This window comes from Photinus pyralis, unplaced genomic scaffold (genome assembly GCF_008802855.1).
Source record: "Photinus pyralis isolate 1611_PpyrPB1 unplaced genomic scaffold, Ppyr1.3 Ppyr1.4_LG6, whole genome shotgun sequence".
In the NCBI taxonomy this organism is placed as follows: domain Eukaryota; kingdom Metazoa; phylum Arthropoda; class Insecta; order Coleoptera; family Lampyridae; genus Photinus; species Photinus pyralis.
In genome coordinates, this window is record NW_022170663.1 from 26,255,953 (window position 1) to 26,276,077 (window position 20,125).

The 20,125-nt window shown below is 38.6% G+C and overlaps 2 protein-coding genes across 2 annotated transcripts; both read right to left on the reverse strand.

Annotated features, from left to right (window-relative positions):
* Positions 1 to 7,512: 7,512 nt before the first annotated feature.
* Positions 7,513 to 9,002, reverse strand: LOC116174291 (carboxypeptidase B-like). The gene is made up of 4 exons (XM_031492183.1): positions 8,909 to 9,002; positions 8,642 to 8,854; positions 8,193 to 8,589; positions 7,513 to 8,135 (listed from the first exon to the last, which is right to left on the reverse strand). Exons 1-4 carry the CDS (start codon positions 8,968 to 8,970, stop codon positions 7,575 to 7,577), a joined length of 1,233 nt encoding a protein of 410 aa, XP_031348043.1. The 5' UTR covers positions 8,971 to 9,002; the 3' UTR covers positions 7,513 to 7,574.
* Positions 9,003 to 15,803: 6,801 nt separating this feature from the next.
* On the reverse strand, positions 15,804 to 17,315 carry LOC116174370 (carboxypeptidase B-like). The gene is made up of 4 exons (XM_031492283.1): positions 17,199 to 17,315; positions 16,932 to 17,144; positions 16,484 to 16,880; positions 15,804 to 16,427 (listed from the first exon to the last, which is right to left on the reverse strand). Exons 1-4 carry the CDS (start codon positions 17,258 to 17,260, stop codon positions 15,867 to 15,869), a joined length of 1,233 nt encoding a protein of 410 aa, XP_031348143.1. The 5' UTR covers positions 17,261 to 17,315; the 3' UTR covers positions 15,804 to 15,866.
* Between the last annotated feature and the right edge of the window lie 2,810 nt (positions 17,316 to 20,125).

The following is a 20,125-nucleotide window of genomic DNA, read 5'->3' on the forward strand; positions in this document are numbered from 1 at the left end:
AAAGTTATAGGCCGCTAAAGTCGAACTTTACTCATTTTCGCGCGCGCGACTAGACCACCGAAAGTATTTATTTTCTCAGCAACTAAGCGATATACATCAATAATTCCTTTTGTAAAATGAAAGTACATTTATAGCAGAATCTAAAGCATTCATATTTACCTACCTTGTTATGCACAGTTTTTAGAAAAATGACCGTCAACTTCCAAAATTCGTGTAGCAGATGAAAAGTGCGCACTTTGAACTCTCATAACTTTTTATTTCACGATATCGATTTCCAATATTTATAGCTCATTCGATGCTCCAAAGCATTGTGATTATTTTATTTTCTATAACATTACCGTGAATTTGTCATAATAAAAAAGTTACGGTCATTTAAGTAAAAACCTACCGACCTCGCCGAGTCGGGAGTCGCGAGTGAGACGGAGAGGGAAGGATAGTCAACAGCGTTCGCGCAACAAGGAGCGATGCGTAAGAGATTCTACTTTACTAAAAAATTTCTCTCCGAATACCAAAACTGGCCATATAATTAATAGGCCGTTTACAAATGCATTCCGCCGAGTTGCATTGTAAAATCTCAAACAATTCATTAACTCCATGTATCTCAGTTCTTTGGTGAAATATATAGGTACAAATAGGTACCTTTCCCTGTAAATTTTGGGGGTTACTCCACAATAGGTATCTCTTGTGCTGTGCTGTATATTGCAAGATCAGCAGTGACTAGGGTATGATTTTGTCCCAAAGATTCAGGCTTGTTTTCTGATTTCACTAGACGATGGTATATTGTAGCTCGCTGGTGGAGAATTCAAAAACGGCATACATATATTGAATGGTAGATACCGGAACTTACTTAGGATTATCAGCATGCGCTTAAATGGATCTACAATTACTTGAGTAGCCGTACAGCACAGGTCCTCATTGAAGATACCTGGTCAAACTCTTTCGTAATAAGATCAGGAGTACCACAAGGCTCTCATCTTGGTCCTCCACTGTTCCTGGCTTTCATTAACGATATTTCATCAGTATTTATATCTGAACATGCGCTTTTCGCCGACGATCTCAAGATATACAGGGCTATTGGTGGTATCAATGACACTGCAATGCTACACCAAGACTTGGTGTAATTAGAACTCTGGGTGTTAAACAACGACTTGCAGCTTAATGTGAATAAATGTTCCACTATTTGTTTTTCAAAAAAATACAGTCCTTCTGAGCCGAATTACTACCTTGGTGGTCAGTTATTAGATAGTGTCGACTCCATCAGAGACTTAGGCATCATACTAGACAAGAAATTCAATTTTCACCTCCATTACGACCAAGTGACATCGAAGGCAAGTAAAATGCTTGGACTTCTTAAACGCCAGTGTAACGATTTCCGTAGTATAACAGCTCTAAGGACACTATACTTCTCACTTGTGAGATCCCATTTGGACTACTGTTCCGTTATATGGTCTCCTTATTATGTTTCCCACATCAATCGCCTACAGCGTATTCAATCGAGTTTTTTGCGCATGATGAAGTACAAACTATCATTAAATGGGATACATATAGATTCGACTGAACATGTTGGAATATTCCTCGATATTCAACCTCTTAAACAAAGAAGGACATCGACTATCGAGGTTAATATTAAATAACCATGTATTTGATATTTTAATGTGTTTTATAAGTTTGTTTCTTACTTTTTATTTTGTAAAATGCCTATGGCGTAAATAAAGTTATTATTATATGTACTTAGGTTGTTAAAGTCAGTTATCTGGTCGTTATCTAGTGATAGGTAAACGAGCAATTGGGATTACTTCTGCCGTTGTATCTATCGCTTTTGAAAAACGACTGTGCGTTGAATTTTTTCGTCTGTTTCTACAGAATATGACCACCTACTTATTCTTATTCTGTGACTGTTTCCTCGTTGATGTCGAAGTTATTAATGCTCGCTGTGATAAAATTATCATTTTTTATTTGACAAATTTTTATGAAATGTAGGTAGACTGTAGACACCATTAGCAGAACGTGTAATATTGACGTTTACTGTACTTGTTATGTCACTGTCGGGGAACATTTTCTGACCCGAAAGACCAATTTTCAAATGAGAAAAACTTTTGTTTGGAAAATGACCTTAAGAAAAACTGTTCGACAATTTTGTTCCGGATGTACCTACACAACAAACTTCGTGGAATTCTCTCCATTTTCGTTGTCCGGCCAAGAAGAGCAGTGGAATTATTTTTTTCGTAATTTCAGATTCGTGATTTTTATATTCAAAAACCACCAGATACCAAATTTCGTCGAAATTAACATTTTTTTCGCAGCCCTATTTAGAGGTGTGCCCTTTTGTGGTAGGAATTTTGAAAAATTGTTTGCAAAACCGGAAAGAGCATACAGTAAAACCTACTCAAAGACTTACCATCAGTCTCTGTAACTGTTATATGGTTGCTGAGAAAAAAATTAAAGGAGAAATGGAAACTTTACCACTTTTTTGAGGGTGGTTCCTAAACGAAATACGTTAGACCCTCGGTTTATTTGGAAAAAATGCTTGTTTTTGTCCCCTTTACCAGTTACCACCCAAATTTTTTACATACTTACATGTAACACTCTGTATCACCAATGAGCTGATATACATGGAGGTAATCAATTGTTTGAGATTTTACGAGTACGAAGCACCTCGGCGGAATGTATTTGTAAACGGCCTATATGGCTAGTTTTGGTAAACTATTCGGAGAGAAATTTTTTAGTAGAGTAGAATCTCTTACGCATCGCTCCTTGTTGCGCGAACGCTGCTGACTATCCTTCCCTCTCCGTCTCACTCGCGACTCCCGACTCGGCGAGGTCGGTAGGTTTTTACTTAAATGACCGTAACTTTTTTATTATGAAAAATTCACGGTAATGTTATAGAAAATAAAATAATCACAATGCTTTGGAGCATCGAATGAGCTATAAATAATGGAAATCGATATCGTGAAATAAAAAGTTATGACAGTTCAAAGTGCGCACTTTTCATCTGCTACACGAATTTTGGAAGTTGACGGTCATTTTTCTAAAAACTGTGCATAACAAGGTAGGTAAATATGAATGCTTTAGATTCTGCTATAAATGTACTTTCATTTTACAAAAGGAATTATTGATGTATATCGCTTAGTTTCTGAGAAAATAAATAGTTTCGGTGGTCTAGTCGCGCGCGCGAAAATGAGTACAGTTCAAATTTAGCGGCCTATAACTTTTGTCAGGACCACGGGAAAATGTCGTAAAGCGAGATTCTGAAGGTTCAAACATTTCTGAACAAAATGGTCTGGGTCCCAATTCTTTCTACTCCGAAAAAAAAACTACCTCAAATAAACGAGATAGCGCCGGCTCTCCGCTGCACTAATAGGGCGTCGTTAAATAATTGGGACCGTAAGTCAATACAGTTACTCATTAAGGATTTAAAATATAATGCTTCCCTTTCCATTTCTTATTCATTATGTGTGCTTTGTATGTTATAGTTTGTTAATCACGTGCATGTTTATTGTTTGAAATCGTTTTCACTTTTGGTGTAAATGTTTGCTCAATATGTCGTTACCTTTGATTACATGGTCTTGATCCGAAGTTAAATTTACCATTTTTGACAGTACACTCGACGAAGTTCAAAAATCGCCAAATAGGGAAAATAATCCATGTAAAAGTAAATTTTGGTATAGTTTTAGGTAAAGGTGTCTTAAATAACATACAAAAAGTACTAATGAATGGTGGTGTGGTGTATGTAATGGTCCCTTTTTTTAGTTTTTCACAAATCACTCATAAACGGTGGTGTAACGAAGCACCTGTTTTCCGCCTTTAAATTATCAGTTTAGTGGCGCTCTGTAGATGAACACCCGGTATCAAGAAGCGATTTAAGTTGGTCGTTCCGACAATATTTATTTCTGTGTAGGAGTTGGAAAGATAAGGTAGAAATTAATGGGTAATTTATAAAGCCGCTCGTTAAGCGAAGTAAGAGGCCGTGTGAAATTTGCCGTTTGCAACCGTTCCCGTAGGAATATTTAAATTGAATCGATATTTATTAAACGAAATAGTTAAAATTGTGTAACAGAGAAAACAATCACTATAACAAATAAATTTCGTCCGACTGTTTTAAATTTAAATTAAAGAGATAAAAACAATGTATAACGCACAAGCTTAGAATGCAGGGCACTATAAAATACCATGTGCAATTTGATATCAACACACGCCGCTGATCGGCCAGCTAGATCCGTTTAACCAAATAGTGAACAGCGTAGAGAGATATGCTCTTACTCAGGGTAGTAGGTAAGTGAATTAAGAACGTTGACCACAAATTATTATAAAAGGTTCCGAGTAAATCTCCGCCACTAATACTTACTGGTGCGTCGATTCAAGTCTTTCGGGCGCCACCTAATTCCTATAACAATTTTATCTGCAGCCACCGGAATTAGGAAAAGTAGCTTCAGTATAAAAAAGAGTCAACAATTGACCCACAAGAAAGATTATTGTTTATTAACCAAAGAGTATGCAAAAAAAATGAAACCTTCCCATGAACTATTAACACAAAAATTAACCCACCAACAACCACTGAAGTTATGTAACACCTCGTACCGCTAAGCAACGACAAGTATAATTAATAGAAATTAAAATTGAAATGATGTACTATAATCGGTAGCTTGAAGTGTTGAAGTTAATCGTAGTAACGAGCTCTTTACCTTACAAATGATTACTTCTCTAGAGTAATTCGTACTTGATAGTTAAACAGCCCTAAAGATCAAGCATACTAATTACACGTAAAAATTTCCACTTACGTATGTGGGTCAAATAAACTGTTCATAGATATTTAGGTCTTAACAACAAAAAAGAAAAAAAAGGTTGAAGGTACGTCACCGCTAACGATAAATTGTGTCGGCAATTCCACAGGTTCCTCGTGTAACCAAAAATAACTCCTACGGAGTTGTGCTCCAGGTACGGAGCCGGACATTAGGGCGCCGCCGAAAAGGCGCGACCGAAAGAGCGCCACCGTTAGGGCGCGAGACATAAGGGCGCGTGGACATAAGGGCGCGAGGACAAAAGGGCGCGAGACAAATAGGCGCGGGACATAAGGGCGCGGGGACATATGGGCGCGAGGACATATGGGCGCCGGACCGAGTATTCTCTAAAAAAAATAAATTGTAGATGGTGTTAATATTTTATATTTCACTTTTACTTCTACTTTTATATTTTAACGTCGAGTTTTAAACGAGACGGTCATGCTTTCCGGATTAACCGATTTCGGTTACTAAGAAATTTTGCAGGTAGATTCTTAATAAAATTTGTAGATCGGAGTTCGTGAATTGACAATGTAGACCAAAAAATAAAGTAGGCCCTTTTGACATCTCCGTTAGTTATGAACCGAATTACATGAAATTTTGTGTGTAGGCACCTCGAATAAAAGGTCAAAAAATCGAATTGCAAATGCACAAATCAACTTTTTTGGTGTGGCATTAGCTTTACTTTTATTCGAGGTGCCTACATACAAAATTTCATGTAATTCGGTTCATAACTAACGGAGATGTCAAAAGGGCCCTGCTTTAATTTTGGCTTATATGACCAATTCACGAACTCGAGTGAGCGATTGGAAGAAAGCATAACGTCTCCTTTAAACAACTCAATGCTAATTAAAAGGTAACACGCAACATTGCACCCAACTTTTGGCGTTGCCAATTGTATGTTTGTGGTATCTCGAATGTCCTGTGTAATGACTGTTGGTATAAAATTTAAACACACTACAATATATATATTTTTTTAATACTCTCCCGCGCCCATATGTCTTCGCGCCCTTATGCCCCCGCGCCATTATGTCCCGTGCCCATTTGTCCCGCGCCCTTTTCTCCCCGCGCCCTTATGTCCACGCGCCCTTGTGTCTCGCGCCCTAATGGCGGCGCCCTTTCGGTCGCGTCCTTTCGGCGGCGCCCTAATGTCCTAGACTGGCTCCAGGTATATTTCTCTCACGATCTACGTTCGGCTGCCCTTAAGATCCTAATGAGTCTATGGGATGTTTTACAGCACACTCATCTGCAATAGGCCGATTATTTCGCCGGATTCAGCTGAATATTAAGCCCCTTGCAAAGACTCTAAAAAGTAACCTAATAACGACTACGTTATAACCCACAATGATGCTAACCTCTTATTCAGAGAGTACACAAAAGAAAAGAACCGGATGCGTCCCAAATGACTTTATACTATATGGTCGGTATTTATTCCCCTAAAATAAAAAAAAGAACATCGGTAACCTCAATTCGTGCACAAGAAAACACTTACGATTTGGAATGCTTGAGTTTTCCGTACTAAACGTCCATTTTGGACAAAATTGTAACCGAACGTCCAAAAACAAATTGTCGGCCCAACGGGTAATCGATTGATTAAAGATGCTTCCGCTAAGTATTAAATCAATTCGACTATTGGAAAATATATCAAACACCCAAATTCGGGAATTTAGCACGACAGATTCTATTGCAGGTTGCTGGAGGACGCCACAAGTTTCGAAATTTTAATACATGACCATATAAGGTAATTTAATGGTTAACATGAAAAAGCGAAAACAAACTAACGACCTCTAACGACAAGAAAACAAGTTAAATCGGAGAGGCGAACACAGAAATGCAAAACTAACTAGAAATTGGTCGCATTCAATGACGAGAAAATTTAGAAAATATACAGGTGGAAATTGAAATATGGACAGAAATATTAATATTATTTTAAGACTGTTACAAATCTTATTAAGTTTTAGATCCGTTAATTACACTTTAATCGATTTTAGTTTTCTAATAGTATACGAAAATCCAGCATGAAACAAGAAAGGTCGTGTAGTTTAAGAAAAATATCAACATGACGCCGCTTGAACTCACCTTCCAAAAAAGAAGAGGGCATTGCTAGATTGCAGAATTTGGAGATTTATTTCGACTAATTTAGATAAGTATAATTAACCGTAATTAGTCGAATAGGTTACATAACGGTCTCCGATTAAGTCGAGATTACATCCGTTAGTGGCGCCCTGAAAAAACTTGAATTTTGACACCAGTCCCGTATCTTTAAGGCGTCTGGGAATGACGTAATTAAGTAAAGTTGAAATTTTTTGATAATCGAATACACTGGCCGAGTTGGAGTACCGTATTAAATTTTGAATATTAATTTAATTTATTTTGCTTTCATACTTTTGCTTTTCCTTTTACAGTAATTCCTACCGCACCATTAATGTAAGGAGGAACATAACCTACCGTTTGTGCGCAAACTTCCAGCGAAAGTTCGTCGCACATAAAAGATTCTAGACACTTTTTCGCTGAGACCAATTTTTAATGTGGTATGAAGGGAACATGGATTCAACGGTGTCTTCGAGGGGGGCTCCGTTGTTCATGAGCCGGAGCACACACCGTGACACTGGAGCAGGCAATTCCAGCTTTCTAAAATATGGTGTTAAGAATGGAGTTAGGTAACTCAAAAACATAATTTTTCCTCTCCATAGAGAATAGAATAGAAAAGAACAAAAATAGGAATTACAATAAATGACAACAAAATTACTTTATTGTTGCTTTAATAAAAATGAAAATTCAAAACAGTATCGAAAATTAAGCGAACTTGTATTCGATGTATTTTCCGAATTCCTTAATTCCCTCAAAAGTCTGCTGAACGTGACCCAAGATTTGGCTTGGAGCTGGATCGAATCCAGAACCACCGGCGGGAAGCTCAATAGTGTAAGCCAACTCAACTCCGGCAACTCCTTTAGCCCAGTCGTCGGTACCGCCGGCTGCTGGGTACAACACATTTGTGGACGTACCGATGGTGTATGAATTACCACCAGCTGCAACAATGGCATTATTTACTTTTTCGCCGAGAGAGCGAAGTTCTTTATCGTCATGGGGTAGAGCGGAAGTGAATCCCCATGGATACAAGAGGTAGTTTCCGTAGCTGTGGAATGTAAGGTACAATTTGATTTGATTTTGGCGGTATAAGATGTAATCGCGAACTGCACGACTTTCCGGTTCGGAGAATGCGGATGGTCCTCTGAAGATGTCTGAGCAGGAGGAATCGCTTGTACCTACTTCACCCCAGTGATATCCAAAGTTACGGTTCGCGTCGGTTCCCTTGCATGCTCCTTGATTGGAACGAGTTTTTCTCCAGAAACGGGCCTAAAAAAAAGATAAAATTAGTCTTCAGGTTAAGTTTAGTATAGGGAAGCGTCTTACTTTGGTGTGACTGTATTCGTAGCCATCAGGGTTGAAAACCGGGAGGATGTGCCAGTCCACTTTTTCCAAGAGGTGTCTATTTGCTTCATTTTCTACGAGCTCTTTGATGAGGTATAAAGCTTGGGCAGGGGCGAGCCACTCTCTGGCGTGAATACCGGCGTCGACGAAGATGACCGGTTTACGAGAACCGCGCTTGGTGGAGATTTGGATGACTCTCATTTCACGACCCTCGGTGGTTTGTCCAATTGTTTCCAGTTGTACGAGCTTGGGATAATCAGCGGCGAGTTTGTCCATGTAGGCGTTAATTTCTTCGAATCTGTTGAACTTGCTGAAGCTGATTGATCCAGAATCTGATCTTGGAGCTAACATCTGTTGCATTCTTTCTTCGTTGACGATCCTAATAAAATTCATATTGTTTCATACCTATACTTTCAAAAACAAAATACTACCTTTCGATGTTGTCAATTGCGATATCGTATTTAATTCCTTGCATGTTAAGGAACCATGTGAAGGCATCTTGGGTTGTTGGTTCAACCATAACGTCGATGGGCTGACCGCTAAACCTTAAGTGCGACCAAAAGTCAATTTTGTCCGCATTTTCGATTTTCTTCAATAACTCTACTTGGTCCTTACTGGTTGGATGTAGACGGTAGAGTTTGTATCTGTGATATTTTGACAAAATGAAGTTGAGTAGAAAGAAAGTCATGGAAACTTACCCATCGTAGCTTTTGGCCCACGCCGCCGCAACGACAATACTGAGAATCACAAAGAAACGCATTGTCAGAAAAGGTATCGTATTTCGTGCGCGGATCCTTTTTATACCTGTAGGTCCACTTGAAATTATCTTTGTACTATGGAAGAACGGAAGATAAACTTGGTTAGCTTGCCTAATCTAATCTTGTAGGTAAGTACATCCCGTAAAGTTTAGAGAAATGGTTGTCATGCTGTCCGGTGTATAATCTGGGGGGCTTGCGAACCTCTCAATATGCAAGGTTAATATATTACACTAACCTTGCTCAATATGTGCCTCATGAAAAGATTTTAAATCGCTACGTACTAGATGGTATTTTGGAAAGTGCCAACACGAGACAAATACGAGTTTTTATGAATCAAGCATAGAAAAATACATTAAAAACAGACAGGGAAGTGACGTTGCTTTGTAACGTCGGTCTCTCTTTTTTATATTGATTTGTACAAAGGGGTAAGTAAAAAGGGTAGTGAGTTAGTTCTGAAGTCATCATTTTATCTCCGAGATGTTCTAGTGAGGATGTAATGTATACGCTGCATTTTTTGAAATAGGGACCCACATTCCTTTTCCGTTTCCTTGTTCACAGCATAAGTTAGTGTAGTCACCATGGCTAGTGGTTATGCATTCTTTGGAATTTATTGTTTGTTCTCAGATTTCAAAACTTCATGCGACATCATTTATTGTGGTTGTATACATTGATGACTGCTTTATTGAAAGGACCCTCAAGTAGATGTAGAATTCCCGCAGTTTCTGAAATTGGCATCCGTCCGTCGTTGTTTGTAAATTATTGCAACCCCAACTCTGAAGTGCCTCTGACATATCTGAAATTCCTTTTTTTTCGTCGGGATTTAAGTGCGCACATTCTACACTGAAATTTACTACGTGAGAGTTTGTAATCGGTCTGGTCGTTGTGGCTGTTTTCTAACGTCGATCAAGTTGGCACCCCTACTACCAATTTACCAAATTTATACGCACGAGGGTACATAATAGTTATTTATGTATCAAGAGCATTAAAGCGATATTTATGCCGAATTCGCCCGAAGGTTAAATATCGAATAATGCCTGAGGTGCATACAACATTTTATTTTTCATAATTCGAAATAATGTATTTCCAGTATACCAATGTAATGAGTATTGTTTGCACAACATTAAAGTGCATCATACGAATCAAGCAAACATCTTTTTGTAATACATAATATAACTCCATCAATATATTTGACAGGTTATCTGAGGGCATAATGAGATGGCAGTCCATTATGCTCTCTCATTACGCCCTCAGACGTCATAGCCTTGTTTATAGATCTCATATGACAGATACAATTGCCATATACCTAATAGTTAACAGAAAAATAAACAACATTAATAAAAGTTTAATATACCTACAATGTGTCCCAGATCGCGTGGGATTGTATGGGTAACTTTCTTATTATTAAAGTTGGAGAATTGGTTAAATAGACAATGTTTTGCAGTTTTAGATGCTTATTTAAAATTTCCTTGTGGAAATTCAAAATGTCGAATAGGTTCCACGTAAATTCAAAATATCTAAAATTGATCATTTCCTTGAATGTCATCGAAAGTATTATAAAAGATATAAACAAAAGTTTTATATAAAAATTATTGCCTTTGATACGCTTCATTGCTAGAATTGATGTTAAAAAAATTACAAATGGCTACTTTTGAGGAACATTTACCAACTTTATAAAGTTAAATCGGCGCCTATTGGATTTTTAGATTATTTGATAGATTTTTAATTCCCTTTTCAACGAGCTATTATAACATAAGATTGAAAATAGGATACCAGTTATATCAACGGTTTTTATATTTTAATCAAGTAGGCCGTGATGAATTAAAAAAGATAAACAAAACCAAATCTATACGATGCAACAAAACAATGAAAAAAATTACATCAGATGTTTAAAATACTGGCCATTATTAGTGAAACACACTTCAAGACAGTTTACTTTAGGCAACGTGTTGTCATTGATGATAACACGCCTTTAGAACTGCGTCGCACAGTTGTGTAGGTACGTTACTATTATTATTATAGTTGTAGCTACTTCCATACACTTTAATTCTTTAATTTAATTTAATTCGTGAATTGTGACCTGGGCAGCCAGCTTAATTGTTGGTAGGTACTATAAACCAACCCTTTCTGCGAAACATACGTTGTCTAAAAAATCCTTTAAGTAAGTTTATTGGAGAATTTGTAAATAATGGTGAGCAGTTAAAGTTCTATCGAAGATTACCGGTCTAATTACATGACTCCCCATTATGTCATAAAATACATTAATTTAAAACCTTAACTACTTGATTTCGGCGTGAAAGTACAACGTGTAGGTTTACCTGTGACGAGTAATGTTCATTATTTCGATTTGAACACTCCGCAGTCTCCCATTTCCCATCAAACGCCAAGGCGTGATTACAGACGAAACGTGGGTATTTGTCAAAGGATCTGCGAAGCATTGGTGTCAGGATGGAACGCCGAAGGGTGTGCATAAGCGACCGGATAGTGACGGTAAACGCTTCGTGGTCTTGTCCAAGTCCAAACTCGCGAATTATTACGGTGATATGAACGGCGATTCGTTCTCCCAGTGGGTTCATGGGAATCTTATTCAGAATTTGGAGGAGCCATCGTTGATTGTGAAGAACAAAGCGAGCTACCACACCGTGGCTGTCGAGCAGCATCCAACAAATGGCTGAACCAATCCGCGCATTCAACAGTTCTTTCGATAACCATAACATCGTTTTTTCGGCCGGAATGATCAAATCGGAGCTCTAGTTGATGAATACCTACGCGAAAACGGCCAGGAAGTTTTACGCTTGCCGCCGTACCACTGCCAGTTTAGCGCCGAACTGATTTGGGTGTAGGTACATTTCGACACGTAATTACACGTGACCGCTTTACCATTTCACTATGATAATCACATAGGTAAGGATGGCTATGAGAACGGTGAGGTCGTCCAAATGTGAAACCGTGCGCTAGCGAAATATGCGCCGAGACGCTGGCGTTCTGTGGTTAAGCACACGGAGACCTTTCAAGAGCAATGGTGAGGCGCCATCGCCATTCGAGAATGTTTTGGCCTCTTTAAAAACTTTGGTTTATTTCATCGTATCCCCTACATATGTTGAAATATTACCGACATATCCCAATGTTCTAAAAACCATAATTCAAGTATATTTGCACCAGACATGTTAAAATTTACGAAATCTATCTTGCCCGGATGGCCAGATAATAAGGCCACCCACAATACACCGCAATGATCCTCCAAAAATACTTCGGTATCGCCGCTACTGGTAAAAAAATTCAGTCGACTTCAATCATACGCTTCTTGGTGACACTGGTAAACATTCAATAGCCAGACTTGTATCATTTGCGGCAATACGATGCTCACTACTGAATTCTCAACTTGTAGCGACTATCTTTTGAGCCATAAAGTTGATGATAAAACTATATCATAAACAAATCGTGGTAGGTATTAACTGTTTAGTTTCTGATCACATTCTGAATGTGTAGTAATTATATATTGCTGCGTTTATTTCGTCTGGCAGGATGAAATTTAGGAAATCTTAATTAAGATGGAAAAGGGCGGTCCAATCCTATTGTGGAATTAACATTTGTAATTAAAAGTTATTAATTTGTCGTTGGTCTATGTGACGGCACGGAAATTAATGGGCGCGTTCATAAGACACAACTGTTGTGGAACAGTTACCGATACGTCTTATAATTACGTCGCTACTTTTACGCTCTTTACGGAGCATTCGGCCATTTTTAGTAGCGCTACATTTGTTAAAGTAGGGAACGTGACATAAGACCCCAACTGTTGTGTCTTATGAACGAGCCCAAGTCATACGAGAAAGCGGTAAAAGTTGTTTTTGTTTACCTTTTTATTTTATTTAACGTAGATATTTCTGAGAATTTTGTATTGGTCTTTATCTGTTATCAATTGTAAATGCTTAATTTAAATGACAAGTGGATGCGATTTATCGCCTTTTCTGTGTAGTTAAAAGAAATGAATTTTTATTTTTCCTAGTATTTTAGTTAATGAATGTCTGATAAGAATTTGTTTAGTAAAATTACTCGACCTCTATTACTTTGGTCTATTAACGTACGTTGAGGGGATATTTTCTGTTGTCAACTGTGTATGATTGGATGTTATAATTTTGATTTTCAGAAGAAGGGTTTCGCTTTAAATAAGATTCGGAAGAGGGAAAGCGCCGGCTTTTGCCACGTTGACGTTTGAGGTTTTTAAATTAACTTTTTGCTACGTTCAGCACCGAGTTACGTTACGTAGAAGAATTTATTTGGCTTCGTGCCAGTTCCATCGTGGATTATTTATGTTGAAACGACGGCCAGCTAGTTTGACCTCACGGCTAGTATTAAAAATTTCGCCTAATAAGAGTTTGAAGAAGTTTCCGCTTGCGAATCCGGAAGCCGAATTCGCGGTTAATTATTGTTAGACGTTTTGAAGTTTTGGTCATCTAATAAGGTGCTGCAAGAAGAGGTGGTTATCGGCGCCCCTATAAGTCTGTTGTCTACGTGACTCAGTTGTAAGTTTCAGTTTTTTTTTATTGGAACGTCCTTGTCTACCTGAAAAGAAGATGCTGCGAGTACCCGGTCGTTAAACTGTAATTGTTTAATTGAAAATTGTTTTTTGTGTTTTGTGTAAGGAGCCCGTTTATTTTCCCGGACATGTAATGTAAGTAATTAAGTTTGCTATTTGTTTGTGTTGTGTGTTACGATTAAATCGCACTTTTGTAATTTTCACATTAATTTTTGTCTATTTCATTCTAACGACTTCAGTTCTAATTCAACTGTGTTTGGATTGGATGCTTGCACAAGGTCCATTTTAATTACTCAAAATTTTGCAGTTCAGTTTATGTCCATGAACTTGGCAGGCCTACTACAGCAGACCATGGTTCTGCTTACTCTTATCGTTAGTGTTCCGTTAGTGCACGTTAGTGCCGCTGAAGAAATCGTTAGTGCACAAAAGGGAACTTACTGTTTTTAAAACGTTAGTGCCGCCAATATAAACGTTAGTGCTCAAAGTGTAACAGCTCAAAACGGTATAAAAAGAGGTCTGCTAACTTCATGCAGCAGAGACCCACATTTGTCAAATTGGCCCTGTCCTAATGCGAATTTGAAGTGACTCGTTAGTGCTCGTTAGTGCTTCACATGCGAGCGTTAGTGCTGCAAGGGATCCGCGTCAAAAAGGTACCAAACCACCTCAAAATCAAACCTGACTTATTGGGACCTGCCAACTTTACGCCAGTAGACCAACGAACGAAATCCGTTTGATTTTATACTTTAATCGACCGGTAAGTATTAGTGCTCGTTAGTGCCGCCAATATAAACGTTAGTGCTCAAAGTGTACCAGCTCAAAACGTTTTAAAAAGGGTCTTCTAATTTCATGCAGCACTATCTGTTAGAAGTTAACAGGTTAACTGAGAGCAAAGTAGAATCTCTCCTCTGTGTTGGGGAGGAGTTTTGTGCTGGGATAATAAGTGAAGGTAACCCGTTCACAAACACTGAAACTAAACACACAATACAAACGCAACACACAACACCAATACTCACAATTAAGACAAAACATAGGCAACACATTACCCACTCGACTGCAACCTATGCGCGGTTTCTGTAGGTTGAAATAATGGGATAATGAGAACGAACCACCCTGTATAATTTACGCGCTGTAAACGTAATTCAGGTTTAGGATTAGAAATTCCGTACAATGTTTTAATTGATTGTTTTGCACCTGAAGGAAAATATGTCAAATGGACACGACATGAATGGATATCTCCGGGAAAACAGGTTGAGTGCGATGGAACCCAATTATACCAATATGGGTAGAGGAATTTTGATTGGCAAGGTGCTAGTAAATCCTAAACAATTAACGTCAGTTCGGCTGATGAATTTGAATTCATCCCAGTTAAAGAAGAACAGTAACATTGGGGCCTGTGACTCAATAACTGCATTAGCGCGGTGTGTAAATACAGCCAAGGGTGATGACACCATGAGTTAAACGAGACGAAGCTGACAAGATCATCAGCGACATGACTAGTCAAGAAATAATTAGGTAAACCATCCAGCAGCCTTGGACTTCAACTGTGGTGCTAGTGAAAAAGAAATATGGCAGCTGAACAGCGTAACAAAGAAAGATAGTTGTCCGTGGTCCCGACTGGTATGTGGTTTTCCGCTGGCAAGTACATATGTTTATGGATCCTGAACATAGCGAGAAGGCAGCCTAAAAGTTCTATGCTAAGGTATAGAGTCGGGATTATAGCAATTTACGGTCATGCGCTTTGGATTGTCGAAAGCCCCCGCAACGTTTGCAAGGGGGTTGTAAGGTTTATTCTGGAAGATGTGCTTTGTGTATTTGGACAACGGAATTGTGATTGGTCGAACGATCGAGGAACACCTTAAGAATATCGAATTTATGAAGTTGCGCAGTGCCAATTTTCAACTAATACTAAGTAGTGCAACCTTTTCCAAAAAGAAGTCAAATTTCTTGGTCATTTGGTTTCGGAGACTGGAGTGACAGTAGATCCCGACAAAGTTCGTCCGATACAGAATTGCCTGAGCCACATCTTGGGCCTATGCACTTACTACCTACGACTTGTTCGCGGAATTGCCGATAAGGCCAAGCCGTTGACGAAGTGAACAAAGGAACAGAGATATTTCAAATAGGATGATGAATATAAGCCGGCTTTTGAATATCTTAAACAAGCTTTTTCTAATCCAATAGCTCGAGCTCCCCACACACTATGCTACATTCTCCCTCGGTAACATTTTCGACATCATTTTCCCTCTCTATAAAGAATAGAATAGAGGACAAAAATAAGAATTGCAATAAATGAAAACAACATTATTTTGTGTACTTTATTATTGTTGTTTGAATAAAAAAGAAAGTTCAAAAGAGCATCGAAAATTAAGCGAATTTGGAGGCGATGTATTTTCCGAACTCCTTAATTCCTTCAAAGGTCTGCTGAACGTGACCGAAGATTTGGCTTGGAGCAGGATCGAATCCGGAACCACCGGCGGGAAGCTCAATAGTGTAAGCCAACTCAACTCCGGCGACTCCTTTAGCCCAGTCATCGCTACCGCCGGCTGCTCCGTACAATACATTTGTGGACGTACCAACAGTGTATGTACGACCGCCTGCTGCAACAATTGCCCTATTTACCTTTTCGCCCAAACTGCGAAGTTCGTTGTCGTCATGGGGTAAAGCTGAAGTGAATCCCCATGGATACAAGATGTAGTTTCCGTAGCTGTGGAATGTAAGGTACAATTTGATGTCATTTCGGCGGTATAAGAGGTAATCGCGAACTGCACGACTTTCCGGTTCAGAGAATGCGGAAGGTCCCCTGAAGATGTCTGAGCAAGGGGAGTCGCTCGTACCGACTTCACCCCAGTGATATCCAAAGTTACGATTCGCGTCGGTTCCCTTGCATGGTCCTTGATTGGAACGAGTTTTTCTCCAGAAACGGGCCTAAAAAAAGGTAAAGTTAGTCTTCAGGTTAAGTTTAGTGTATGGAATCGTCGTACTGTGGTGTGACTGTATTCGTAGCCATCAGGGTTGAAAACCGGGAGGATGTGCCAGTCAACTTTTTCCAAGAGGTGCCTATTTGCTTCATTTTCTACGAGCTCTTTGATGAGGTACAAAGCTTGGGCAGGAGCGAGCCATTCCCTGGCGTGAATTCCGGCGTCAACGAAGATGATCGGTTTACGAGCACCACGATTGCTAGAAATTTGGATCATTTTCATCTCACGGCCCTCGGTGGTATGTCCAATGGTTTCCAGTTGTACGAGGTTGGGATAATCAGCGGCTAGTTTGTTCATGTACGCGGTAATCTCGTCGAATCTGTTGAACTTGCTGAAGCTGATTGAGCCAGAAGCTGATCTTGGAGCCGACATCTGTTGCATTCTTTCTTCTTCGACGATCCTAATAATATTCATATTGTTTCATACATGTACCTTCAAAAACAAAGTATACCTTTCAATGTTGTCGATTGCGATATCGTATTTAATTCCTTGCATGTTTAGGAACCATGTGAAGGCATCTTGGGTTGTTGGTTCAACCATAACGTCGATGGGCTGGCCGCTAAACCTTAAGTGCGACCAAAAGTCAATTTTGTCCGCATTTTCGATTTTCTTCAATAACTCTACTTGGTCCTTACTGGTTGGGTGAAGACGGTAGAGTTTGTATCTGTGATATGTTGTCAAAATGAAGCTGGGTAGATAGAAAGTCATTGAAACTTACCCATCGTAGCTTTTAGCCCACGCCGCCGCAACGACAATACTAAGAATCAAAAAGAAACGCATGGTCAGAGAAGGTATCGTATTTTGTGCGCGGATCCTTTTTATACCTGTAGGTCCACTTGAGATTATCTTTGTAAGTTATGCGTGGTTAGTTTGACTAATCTAATCTTTTAGATACACCTCGAACTGTTTCGGCAATAAGTTTCCTTCGAAGATTTGATACATAAGATCGATATCTGTATAGTAGGTATTTAATAAAATTAATAATACACTTTTTCGTTACTTGAAAATAGTTCCAACAGTCAGTCGTCTCGTTACTGACTCCTTCTGAGAGGGCTGATCATGATACAAGATCCCATTTTTTGTATAAATTGGAAAAGGCAATATAGCATAATTATTTCGCTATGCTGTATGTTGTATCTGGCCACCGAGAAAGAAATTCAGAACTTTATGTGCAGGAAGCGAAGAATTTGTCACGCGGAATCTACGTAGAAGAGATATTATTTTTAGGATCTTGACGTGACTGCGGAGGTTGAGTGGTTCAGTGATCAAGGGGGATCGTCCCGCCGTATGATGGCCCCAAGTGAGAATCCAAACTAAAGGCAATACCCTCGTGTTTATGCCGTACAAGGCGACCCTTAATTTCGGATGTACGAATCCTGGTAGTTGAGTTACCTGAAGTTGCGACAACACACTTGTTTGACTGGAATTTCGCTTAAGATGCGAGGTCATGCTTGACCCAGCATGATCAATGGGCTAAGTGGTGGTCGTATCAGAGCGCCGACTGGGTGAGCATTTAGAGGGTAGTTGCAACAGAGTGACTATAGTCCATGGGTCAGTCGACATGACTTGGGGGTACCAATTTTCCTTTTTTCAGTGGTTATATTAGGATGCCAAGATGCCATGATTGCCATCTCAAAGTGGTAGCTAATAGCGGTTAATCAAAGATGGCGGATGTTGAGTTTTATAAAATCAACTATATCTCTGGAATTATTGATCCAATTTTATTATTCTTTTTTTTTAATGAAAGCTCTTTATATGTGCTATAAACATTGTTATAAGTACTTTTTCGATAAAATCAACTGTTAATAAGTAATTTAAAAATATGTTTTTTTTTCCGAAATTTCTTTAGGTACTACCTGTATTAATACACAATAAATGGTAAAATATGCGCATATATATGCAGAATATTAGTGAAAAATATGCAAACAATTTTGATGTATATGCACACATATGCAAAATTATATATGTGGCATAATTTCTAATAAAAAAGGAATTACGATAAACACTAGCAATAAGATGTTTCTATAAGTTTTCTGCACGAAATGATTGCCTCCTGTCGCTAAGAATTAATTTATAAACACTAAGCAGAGAAACTTCTCTCTACATCAACAAAAGTAATAGTTGCATTAGAAAACGACAAACTATTGGAAGCAATTTCCAAACCTTCCACAATATCACCCATCAACAACGTAGAGAAAGAAAAACAGAAAATAGTTTAGAAATGATAATATTAAACATCAATTAAATCAATAAATCTTCCATCCGGCTATTGCAGTATGTTTGATGATCGCGTCCGTTATAAAAATCCGCAAAAATGTATTAAAAATTCAAATTAAAATTGAAAAAAAAATTAAATACACCTTAAAATATGCAAAAATAAATTCGGTTTAATCCCAAATGTTGCAAATCGAAAATACACAACATCTCATAAAATACAATAAATAATAAACGATATTCATTTCGCATTATAAGTATTCACAGCGTTAGCTGTTCAACAAATTGAATTAAAATTAAAATAAAACAAGTGCTTCCAAACATCAAGAAGATGGTGAAAATATGCAAAAATGTATGTAGTGGAGAGATTTCACCTTTTAGTGAATTGCACTCTCCAAAATACAGGCAATCTTAGGCAGTGCTATATAACATTGCATTACACGAATGTTCACCGTCTTACTAAACTAGGAAATACATCGAATAAACTGTTGTACACTGTGAGATAGAAGTAAGTAAGTAAGAATTTGCAGACTTCTGATAGTGAAAGTTAAATCTCATAACATGTTAAGACCAGATCAAATACCAAATGATGATGAAATTGGTATGTGCGGATTATGTTTCTATAACTTCACTTCTCTACTGTAAGTAAACTTGTATCTCGATTTGGACGACACTGGGTTCGCTGTAATTACAGATGTAAAATTGGCTCTTTAATAGTAAAAAAAAACTCCCTTTAACGAGTACTGGGAAAACCTTTAAAGAAATTCTTCACATAAGCGACGCCTGCTCGATAAACACAGCACTTCGACTAAAATCTTCGTAAAACGTGAGACACGCTTCCGCTTTATTGTAAACAATAACTTTACAACTAGCAAGACTGACTGTTTTGCAATAAATACGATGAAATACGGTTTTTAGTCACAGCCCTAACCAAATGTGGGTGTCGATAAGGCTGAAGCAGCCCGCAGTCGTAGCTACAAGAAAGCCACCGAGAGGCAATTCGAAGTATAGACACCAATAACCCTCTGGGTAGGCTAACGGATAACCAGGAAGATATTGATACAAAAACATCTGGCCAAGGTTCGTGACTGGCGTCTGTTCGCCCTAACAGACACTACACTATCACCTACGTTTAAGGGTTGGAGGCATTCGGGAGAGATTCTAAAAATATCGTGCGAGAACCACCATTCTCTTGAGAGGTTGAAGGAGGTGGTTGGTAACCACCCACATTGTGGCAGGCTGCGCACCTAAAGGTTATAAAGAAAAAAATTGATGACCTGGCAGTGGTAAGGCGACGTTTGGACGCGCAGAATTCCTAGGCAAAGGTATGCGGTCCCTTCCACGTGAATGATCTATCCCAAAGAAGGCTGATAGTTTTCGGCATTGAGGAAGAGAACCAGAGTAACGTAATCGCCAGGGCGGAAAGGCTCA